This window comes from Elephantulus edwardii, unplaced genomic scaffold (assembly GCF_000299155.1).
Source record: "Elephantulus edwardii isolate Elephantulus edwardi_28Jun2011 unplaced genomic scaffold, EleEdw1.0 scaffold00030, whole genome shotgun sequence".
In the NCBI taxonomy this organism is placed as follows: Eukaryota; Metazoa; Chordata; class Mammalia; order Macroscelidea; family Macroscelididae; genus Elephantulus; species Elephantulus edwardii.
This window is the reverse complement of record NW_006399780.1, coordinates 3,882,822-3,894,173: the sequence shown is the minus strand read 5'-3', so window position 1 is coordinate 3,894,173 and position 11,352 is coordinate 3,882,822. Positions and strand designations below refer to the sequence as shown.

Sequence of the window (11,352 nt, the reverse complement as noted above, 5' to 3'; positions counted from 1 at the left end):
AAAAAAAAAAAAAAAGAAAAAAATCGCAATTAAAATTTTAAAAAGATTAATCATAAGAAAACTGACCGAGGTAGATTGGAATTTAACCAATCATTGAATCCATATCCTTTGTACTATTACTTTGCAACTTCCTCCAATAATACGTGAAATCCCTTTACTTACCTCTTGATTCTATAATGCCATAAAATATGCTTTGACTTAATAAATTATGTGGGGAAATATCATCATGCAAGTTCCAAAACTAAACCTAAAAGAAAACAAAACAATGTATAGCTTCAGAAATCTGATGGAGTTTAAACTGACCCAACAGTAGCAGGTTTGGTTTTTATGATTAAGTGGAGACTGGATAGATATTAACACCATAGGGGTAAAATGGTTCTTTGACTTTAGAATACAGCCTCCCAAATAGTAAGTTGTGGTGGTGGTTGTTGTTGTGTGTCCACGAGTTGCTTGAGACTTATAGCGACTTTATGTATAACAGCTCTAAGCCCTGCTTTATCCAGTGTCAATCTTATTATTTCTGACATACCACTCATTACACCAGTCACTGAATCAATCCATTTCATGGAGAGTCTTCCTTTCCTGTTCTGTCCCTCCACCCTCCCAAGCATGATGTCTCTCTCCAACGAGTGGTCCCTTCCTTGCAACAGTTCCAAATTATGTCAGACAAAGCTTCAGAATCCTTGCCTCCAAAGAACAGCCTAATGTCACTATCTCTAGGATGAACCTGTTTGTTCTCCTAGCAGTATATTCAATACTCTTCTCCAGCACCACAGCTCAAAGGCATCAAGTCTTTCTATCATCCCTGGTCATTAACCATTTTTCTGATGCACAGCAAGTAATTGCAAATACTATTGCCTGGATCAGGCGCATCTTAGTCTGCAGACTGACATCGTTGCTCTTCAGTACTTTGGAGAGGTCTCTGACATTAGACTTTCCCAATGCAATTCATCTTTTAATTTCCTGGCTGATGGTACCAAGAGTGTTAACTGTGGAGCCAAGCAAACTAAAGCTATTAACAATCTCAGTCTCACCACCATCTATCATGATGCTGCCAATTGGCCCAGTGGTGAGAATCTTTGTTTTCTTGATGTTGAGCTTCAGTCCTTATTGAAGGAGATAGTCCGTCTGCAGCAAGTACTTTAGGTCCTCCTAAGTTTTAGCAAGCAGGGTGTGTTAACAGCATAACACAGATTGTTGATAAGTCTTCCTCTAATCCTGATGCCACATTCTCCTCAAAGAGTATGCTATGTAAAATTACAGAGGCTGGGAAGAAGGGGGAGGGGGGAGATAATGATGTCATTAGCCCTCAGGGATGCCATGTATGGCTTGGGGCATCCCTGAGTCTCTCTCTGGGTTGGTCATTTCAAACATGAACACTGTCACACACTGCTTCATCCATTTACTCAGTATACTACACAAATACTACTATTGTGAATATATTTTATTATGTGAAAAAGGCTGGCAAGCAGTTCAACAGAGGGCATCATTGCCTTAACAAATTCCAGGTGTGAAAGAAGATACCAGTATAATTTTGAAGCTCTTCGAATAGTTAGAGCTGACCTTTTCTAATTTACTTCTTTGCCACATACTGAAAGTCTAATGGTGCAAATATTGAAGATAACAATCTATGGACATTTTCTGCCTGATAATATGCTTTAAAATATTTTTGTGTTAAAAATGTAGCCTCTTAGCAGAAAAACTAATAGCTTATTCAGATTAGCAAAGAGAAATAATTTCCTACAATTTTAATACTGCATTCATATTTATGATGACATCTCAGAATAAATATTTTAACTACATAATTATCAAAATTAAAGGTAATACGAGATCTATCTTGGTTTGGGAACGTTGTAAAAGTCTTCTAGCCCTTGCATATAAATATGTTACAAATTCATCCCTTCAATTCTGTCTTACTACTTTTTGCATAGTTCTGCTTTTTCTAAAAAAAAACAAAAACAAACAACCTATAAAAGAGTTGTCAAATGTGCACACAATGCACTCTCTAAGAAAAGCTTTGTTTCTTTGAAGTTTTGCCAAAAAAACTATTTTCCCTTTGCTGCTATCTTGGCATAAGTGGCCTCTGAGACTAGTGGCCTACATGCTGAGTGAAGTGTACCCATACCGATCAATGGTATTGCACTCCAGGAGGCCTGCATTAGGGCCTGCCACAATCTGCAGGGAACAGATTGCCCAAAAGCTTTTTTGCCTCTCAGTACTTTTTCCCAAACAAATAAAAGGAGATAAGGCAACATTCAAGAGTTTCTTCCTTAATCAGTCTCCCCCAAGAATATATTTTCCTAGCTTTCAACTCACTTGTAAGTAACTTCCAAATTTACATCCCTGGTCCTCACCCTAAGCACCAACCAGTTCCTTATTTCATTTGTTTACCAGACATCTCTAATTCAGCATGTGTAACATTAATAGATTTTCATCCATAATCAATCCATTGAGAAGATAATTCTTCCTCTATTTCCCAATCACTTAAATGCTGTCTATTTCATGCTATGCATCAGATAGCTGGACAATGACTAGGGATAATAGAAAGAGAATTGATGCCTTTTGAGCTGTGGTGCTGGAGAAGTGTATTAAATATATCATGGACAGCTAGGAGAACAAACAGATTCATCCTGGAGAGGGTAAAATCAGGCTGTTCCTTGGAAACAAGGATTCAGAAGCTTTGTCTGACATTACTTTGGGAATGTTGCAAGGAGGGACGAGTCCTTGGAGAGGGACATAATGCTTGAGAGGGTACAGGGACAGCCCAAGAGAGGAAGAGCCTCAATGAGATGGACTGATTTAGTGACTGGGGTCATGGGGATAATAGGTGTGTCAGAGATGATAAGGTTGGCTCATGATAGAGCAGGGTTCAGAGCTGTTGTTGTACATTGGGTCACTATGAGTCACAAGTGACTTGACAGTGGTTTTGAACACTTATAGCACATCAGTGTCACTTAGAAAGGTCTTAAAATATTATACAGATTACTGTTGACCTGATCCCCGAGCTTCTTTTTAACTTTTATGTTACCATTGTTGTTGTGCGGTCAAGTTGGAACTTCTCCAGTGGGTTTCAGAAATCAAAAATCTCATGGAAGGTGACTGACCATAATTCTCTCTCAGAGCAACTGGTGGATTCAAACCTTCTGCCTTTGGGATGGCAGTTCAACTCCTTACCACCAGCTGCCCTGAGAAAACAAGATAAGGCAATCTGCTCCCATGCAATTTACAACGTCAGAAAATCAACTGAAGGGTCAGTTATGAACTGGTTCCAATCTTTTGATGACAATGAGTTTATGAAGAAAACTAATTCTATAAGCTCAAAATTATTGTAAAGCACTTAGCAATACTAATTTTGGACATGTCGCTAGAACTTATTCCTTGGAAAGAGGTATCACACTAGAAAAGACAGAGGATCAGTGAAAGAGAGGAAGAACCTCAACAGGATGGACTGATATAGTGACTGCAGCATTAGACAGAAGTATGTCAGAGATGAGGATGAGGCAGGGTTCAGATCTGTTTTTCACAGGGTTGGGATGAGTGGCACTGAACTCGACAGCACCTAACATCATCGACAGCACCTAACATCATCAACAACATACATTTATAAATGTACAGAGACCAAAGAAGTCCATTTAAAGTGTGCCTAATCTGGGCTCTATGAAGAGAAATGTGGGGTCAGGATTGGTGGACGATTTATCAACAATCTGCGTTATGCGGATGACACAACCCTGCTTGCTGAAACTGAGGAGGACCTGAAGCACCTGCTGCAGAGTGTCAAGGACTGCAGTCTGCAATATGGATTGAGGCTCAATGTCAAGAAGACAAAGATTCTCACCACTGGACCAATTGGCAGCATCAGGATGGATGGTGAAGAGATTGAGATTGTACACAGCTTTAGTTTGCTTGGCTCCATAGTCAACAGTCTTGGCACCAGCAGCCAGGAAATTAAAAGGCGCATTGCCATGGGAAAGTCTGCTGTTAGGGACCTCTCCAAGGTGCTGAAGAGCAGTGGTGTCTCTCTGGAGACTAAGGTGCGTCTGATACAGGCCATGGTCTTCGCAATCACCTGTTATGCATCAGAGAGTTGGACAATGACCAAGGAGGATAGAAGGAGAATTGATGCCTTTGAGCTGTGGTGCTGGAGAAGAGTATTGAGAATACCATGGACTGCTAGGAAAACAAATAGATTTGTCCTGGAGAGGGTTAAACCGGGTGGCTCCTTGGAGGCAAGGATTCTGAGGCTCCGTCTAACTTACTTTGGACATGTAGTGAGGAGAGACCGGTCCTTAGAGAGAGACATCGTGCTTGGGAGGGTGGAGGGACGGCACAGGAGAGGAAGGCCCTCTATGAGGTGGATTGATTCAGTGACTGGGATAATTGGGATGGGAGTGTCAGAGACAGTGCGATTGGCACAGGACAGAGCGGAGTTTAGGGCTGTTGTACATAGGGTCGCTATGAGTCGCAGGCGACTTGACGGCACATAACAAAAAAAACCCAATCCAAGTTATGGTATTTACTATTATTTCTTTGGCAGCTGCAAGTTGAAACAATGAATAAAGACTAAAAAAGAGTCTGTGTCTGTGAATTGTGGTGTTGACAAAGGAAACGAACAAACAGGTCAGTCTTGGAAGGAATACAACCAGAGTGCTCCTCAGAGGTAAGGATGGTGAAACTTGGTCTCACACACTCGGACATGTCAGGAGGAGCTAGTCCTTGGAAAAAGACCTCATGCTGGCAAAGGTAGATAGGGTCAATGAAAGAGTGCAAGACCCTCAACTTTGACAGTATTACATAGTGCCTGCAACAAAGGGCTGAAGCATGACCAAGATGACAATTATGGCACAAAACAGAACAAGGTTCAGGTGTTGTTCATAGGGCTGTGAATCGCAGTCAATTCCTGGGCACTTAATAACAATAACGTACTTTTCCCTTCAAACTACATTTAAAACTAAAAGTATTTGAAAGCACACACGTGAGTTTTTTATTTCCTGTAATTACAAGTTGGAGGATTTAAATTTAAAATAGCTCATTTGTTAATGAAATCACATAAAATGGATCAATAGATATATTTTCTTTTCTTTTAATATAATTTATCTCTATAACCATGTAACAACGCACTATGTACTTTTACACACCTGAAGAATGACTAAGAGTTGGCCATGTGAAAAGGGTGTGCAGAAATGTGCATTCCTAGCCAAAGGAAAACATTTTAATGGTGCTAAGATGACAAATCACTGCAGGTCGATGAACTTCAGAAGTGCAGTAGGTCATTTTATGACGATGGGAGTGGTAAGTGGGACAGCCAAGTGGGGGAAAAAACCTAGCATATCAACATCCAGAAAAACAAAGAAAAATTTGAAAAGCAAACCAAAAGAATTCACAACATTACAATCATACCGTTCTAGATCAATCCAAATTAGGTCATTTATATTAACTGATTTTTATAACCGATTTTCTTGTCAACTGACAAACTTTATCAAAGAAAAAGTAAATCTTACTTGAAAGAAACAAGCAGCAAAATTTACCATATTTGGAGTTAGCAGCATTATTACTAAAAATGACCAATTAACACAGCAGATAAAAAAAATTAACTTGAAGAATGACTTATCTCATAGCCGTACTACTGATATAATCATAACCAAATACTATGCAAATACGTTAGCTTCTTCTCTTCAGATACCTGGTTAAGAGTCTTTGGCAAAGCCCCAAAAACATACACTGTAGATAACAGATAGGCCTATTTTAAATTCCAGGAAGGGAGATACTGAGACCAAAGTAGACAATAATTATTCACTGTTGTGTTAGGATTTTTATTGCTTAAAATTATTTTCATAGTCTTCAGAAAGTCGCTGCAACATCTGGTAAGACATTACACAGTTTCTCTTGAAACAGCTCGAGGGCTATCCTCAGCACATCTATTTCCTGACAATGTTAACTCTTAGAACATTATCCTTTATATAGGAAGGAACTCTGGTGATCTAGTCCTTAGATTTTGCTGCCAACAAAAGACGGCACCTCTCTGGATGCTGAAAGCCACCAATGACTTCATAGGACAAAGATGTACAATCCCCTCCCACACAACTGACAGCCTCTGAAACCCAGCGGAGGGCCACCCAGAGGTTATTTAGGACTTGCATGCAATGAGTTTGAATTTTAAGTCCTTATATGGGATTGAACATGTATTGCTCAATGTTATAAGCCAAATAACACCCAACAAAAAGGCATTTCATCATGAGTGAGCAAGTTAACTGATAAGACTGATCATCATCTCCTCTATCTTGTTAGTTTTAAGGTTTAACCATTGTTGTGGTTGTTTTTTTTAAGTGCCATGTAGACAACTAATAGCTATCCTATGAACAAAAGACCTGAACAACTGTATAACTTTCATCATTTCTCCAAGTTTATAAGGTTTCTGGAGGCAAGCTATTTCGGAGGTGGATGCCACGCCTGCTTCCAAGCTTGTTTAATCGGGGAGCTCCACCAAACACTCACTGTCCACCATGGGTAACCAGATCACACTCGACACATCAGTGTTCAGCATCACAGCAACCATGAATTACCTCTGTAGAGCAAATGGACAGACCACTGCTATGCCACTTAGAAGAATGTTTGACCAAAAACAATTAAAACCAGGCCTGAGGCCGCAGATTAAAACCACCCATCTTTGACTTGGTAGCATAAATTTCTATCCACCAGGCCCACAGAGCTCTCTATGTTGCTGTTGTCACTGTTAAGTGCCATGATGAGTCGTAGATGATAGTAGGCTAATTATTTTGCATTTCTATTTATATGAAGACTGTTAGCAATTGCTCTATTACATTTTATGCTTATGTATAAGCTTAAAAATCTAATTAAGAGTATCCTAATAGGTTTAACCCATCAGATCTTTGGTCAATTTTTCAGTGATTTCCCCTCTTAGTATACATTGTAAAGATTTGAAAAACACACATTTTGTAAATACAAAATGACGACATTCTCAAGTTTCTGAATAATAAAAAAAATTTCTTTTGATTTTTTTTTAAGTGGAGAACATGTGATCAAACCCTATGAAAAAGAGCAGCAACACAAACTGGAAAACCAACCAACTAACTAGAGAAGAGCTACCCTCTCAAAGCAGAGTCTACCTTAAAGACTGATGGGGAAAAAAAAAAAGACTGATGGCGTATATGTGGTAAGACTTAAAATGAGGAGAAACATCTGTCGACATCTGTTAATAACTGGTATGTGGAAAATAGGACATGAATCTAGAAACACTGAAAGTTGTCAAAAATAAACAGAATACATAAAGATGACATTCTGGGCATTAATGAGCTTAAATGGACTTGTTTTGGTCATTTTGGATTAGAGAATCTGCCAAGAAGACAAACTGAAGATAAATAGTGTCAAAAAGAATATTTCAAGATCTGTCTTGAAGTTGAATGGAGTCATTGATGAGATAATATCATACAAGGAAGAGCTGTTACTATAACAATATATGTACTAACTACTAAAACCAAAGGTGAAGAAATTGAGGATTTCTACAAATTTATGCAATCTGAAATTAATGAAACATGCAGTCAAGATGTATTAATAATAACTGATGATGGAAAAAGTTAAAAATAAATAAGGATTGGTAATGATTAAAAAAAAAAAAGGCTCCCTGTACGATATAGTTACACTGCAGGGAAGGCCAGCATGAAAGCTGATCACATGTGTAATATACTAGAGAACATAAAATAATGTTAGTCTAATAATGATGAAGAAAGTTGCTATTATGCTTCACAGGTAATTGGTATAAATAACGGGCTTCATAAATTATTGTAATTTATTTTACACAGTTGAGCAACTGCTTTCTTTTTCCCTTTAAAATTTCTGGTTCCCAAGTATCTAAAATTAGTGACCTCAAGTCTACCCTAATACTCAAGGACTTCTAATTCACACATCATTGCTGTATTATGTCAGATGAACCTATGACATATAGAACTGATGCTTGAATATTTAGAATCACTTTGAAGTAAGAGTTCTCTAGAAAATACCTCCATTCGTTCAATCTACATCTTGAGCATGTTGTTGTTGTTGTTATGTGCCATCCAGTCACTTGTGACTCATAGCGCCCTTATGTACAGGAGCCCTAAACCCCACTCTATCCTGTGCCAACCTGACACACCTATCTCCATTGCCCCAGTGACTGAATCAATCCATCTTACCAAGGGTCTTCCTTTCCTGTGCTGTCCCTCCACCCTCTCAAGCATAATATCCTTCTCCCAGAATTGATCCATTCTTGTAACATGTCCAAAGTATGTCAGATGAAACTAGGAATAGCCTGGTTTCACCACCTCCAGGATGAACCTGTTTGTTCTACTAGCAGTCCATGGTATATTCAACACTGGTCTCCAGTGCCACAGCTCAAAGGCATACATTTTCTTTCTATCATCCCTAATCATTATCCAGCTCTCTGATGCATAGCAAGTAATTGTGAAGACTATGGCCTGGATCAGGCACACCTTAGTCTCCAGAATGACCTCATTGCTTGAGATAATATGATAGAATTATTCACATTCAGTGATTTATTCACTGCAAATAACTTTAATAAGAAACACAAACACAGGCTATATACATGGATTTTACCTGATGGTATGTACAGGAATCAATCTGTGGGGAAAAAATTGCTGGAGAAGCTCAGTATCAGCTGTGAAAACTCAGCTAGGTGTTGATTGTGGAACAGACCACCAACTACTCATATGCAAGTTCAAGCTGACCTTGAAGAAAATTAAATCCACAGGAACCAGAATTTGACCTTAAGGCTTTCCCACTCGAATTTCAAAACAATCTCAGGAACAAGTTTGAGGCCATGAACACCAATGAGTGAAGACCAAATGAGCTGTGGGAGGATATCAAGAATATCATCCCTGAAGAATGCAAAAGGTCATCACAAAGGCAGAAGAGTAAGACCAAAATGGATGTTAGATGAGACTGCAGATTGCCTTAGAGTGCCAAGAAGCCAAAGCGAAAGGAAGAAACCAAGAAATTAAGAAACTGAACAGAAGATTTCAAAGGGCAGCTCAAGAAAACAAAGCAAACTATAATAATGAAATGTGCAAAGAGCTGGAGTAAAAAAATCAAAAGAGCCGAACTCACTCAGCATTCCTTAAGCTGAAGGAATTGAAAAATAAATTCAAGCCATGAGTGGAATACTTAAGGATGCTTTGGGCAGAATATTAAATGATCCAGGAAGCAGTAAAAGAAGATGGAAAGTGTAGACAGAGTCATTGTACCAAAAGGAATTGGTGAATACAGAAGAATTTAATGAAACAACATATGAGCAAGAGCCTATAGTGATGAAGGAAGGAGTTCAAGCTGCTCAGAAGAACTGGCAAAAAAATAAGGCCCCAGGAATTGATGGTATACCAACTGACATATTTCAACTAACAGATGCTGCCCTAGATGTGCTCACCAAGTTGTGTAAAGAAATCTGAAGGACAACCACCTGGCCAACTGACTGGAAGAGATCTGTATTTGTTCCCATTCCAAAGAAAGGTGACCAACAAGAGTGTGGGAAAACTATCAAACAATATCATTAATATCACATACAAGCAATATTCTGCTGAAAATTATCCAAAAGTGACTGGAGCAACACATCAACAGAGAACTGCCAGAGTGCAGGCTGGATTTAGAAGAGGCCATGTTACTAGGGATATTATAGCTAATGTTAGATGGATCTTGTCTGAAAGCAGAGAATACCAGAGGAATGGCTATCTGTTTCACTGACTATGCAAAGGCATTTGACTGTGTGGAAAACAACAAACAAACAAAAAAAAAGAATGGGAGTCTCAGAACAATAGTGCATATGCAAAACCTACACTTCAGCCAGGAGGCAGTCATCAGAACAGAGCAAAGAGACACTGCATGGTTCATACTCTTGAGCATAGACAGTGCTTCATCTGGTGTTTTAGATAAAAATTCTGTGTGAGAGCTAACAGTCCAGTGCCATCTTTCCCTAATAGTCCTGTTCCAAGCAATGTAATTCTAACTTCCATGTAGTCCATAAAACAGTTAAAATTAAAATGTTTATGTTTAAAACATTTCTCTTTAACTTGAATCCAACTAGATTAAGAACACACATCTATGCTTTCTTTGAGAGTTAGGCTGTTTTCCTTGTTTAAAATTAACTTGCAACACCTCATTCTCCAAAGGATTGCACACAGGAGCACTTCCCAAGCAAGGAAACACTGGTGTATTTCCTCCCAGGACTTCAGTCACTGGGACAAAAGAGGCAAAATATTACTGAAGAAAAATATATGACAAACCAAGCTACACACAAAACTACTACGCTGTGCAATGAAAATCTGCAGAAAAAAGTTGAGCTTGGAATAAGTCTGAGAAACAATCACGAAAGAGAAAGTAAAGGCTAAGGCAGTGGTCTGTTGCTGGGGTGTGTGTTAAGAGAGTGTACACCCAGAGAATGTGAGAACACTAAGCCGTGTCCGAGAGCGTGGGTACAGATAAATGCGACACCAGGGTGAACATGAGTGAGCGAGCTGGATACAGTACTGGCCATTCCACGTGTGTCTCTTGACAGCTGGTCCAGTGGATGAATGAGATGACACTGGACTGTTTGCTCTCACATACAATTTTTATCTAAAACATTAATTTAAGCACTGTCTATGCCAGACGTGCAAGCTGGGTTTAGAAGAGGCCACTTTTATAAGACACACAAAGGCAGGCTGTATGCATGGATTTCACCTGATGGTATGCATAGGAATCCACTCCATGGAGAACACTTATCTACGTGGACAGTGTATTTCTGAGCCATGTGTTTCTAGTCGGTGGGAGGGCCTGACAGTTTGTATGTTGTACTGAAAAGAGCTGTGTTAACAATGATAATACTCCTAATAATAACACTCCTAAGAGAACAGGAACATGAGCGTGGGATACATTAGAGACTTAATGTCTGCCTTTGATTCCGGAAGACAGACCACGTGATACACAGAAGCCGCCAAGGACGTGGGCTGCCAGCAGGGGCCCAGGCCCGAGCTCAGACTCTGCAGAGACTGTCGACTTATTACTCATTTAGGCAAAAAAGGGCCCCAAGCCCAAGTCTCAGCGGGCACTAAGGAAGGCCCCAGGCCTGTACCGGGGAGTCAATGTCTCCTCTGAGCGGTATCCTTCGCTCACGTTCCAGCCTTGTGTCCCACCTGATAACGCCGCTCCAGATGCCTCCTTTTCAGGCTCTGATGGCGCCCCGGAACCCAGAAGCCGTGCCCAGGCACGTCGAGGACAGGAGCCCTGCCTCGCTTCTGCCCCAGGACTGGAGTCCTGTCGCTGATCTCCAGCCTGAAGACTGGCAGGGCAGCCACGAACACGCTCCCCAGT

General features: G+C 39.9%; 1 protein-coding gene across 1 annotated transcript in view; it reads right to left on the bottom strand.

Moving 5' to 3' along the window:
- The window catches only part of ATP11A (ATPase, class VI, type 11A), a 188,997-nt gene extending 177,948 nt beyond the window's left edge, over window positions 1-11,049 (bottom strand). Inside the window, exon 1 of the mRNA XM_006883954.1 lies at window positions 10,966-11,049. Within this exon, the coding sequence (XP_006884016.1) occupies window positions 10,966-11,049 (84 nt within the window). The remainder of the gene's footprint in view (window positions 1-10,965) is intronic.
- Window positions 11,050-11,352: the final 303 nt, after the last annotated feature.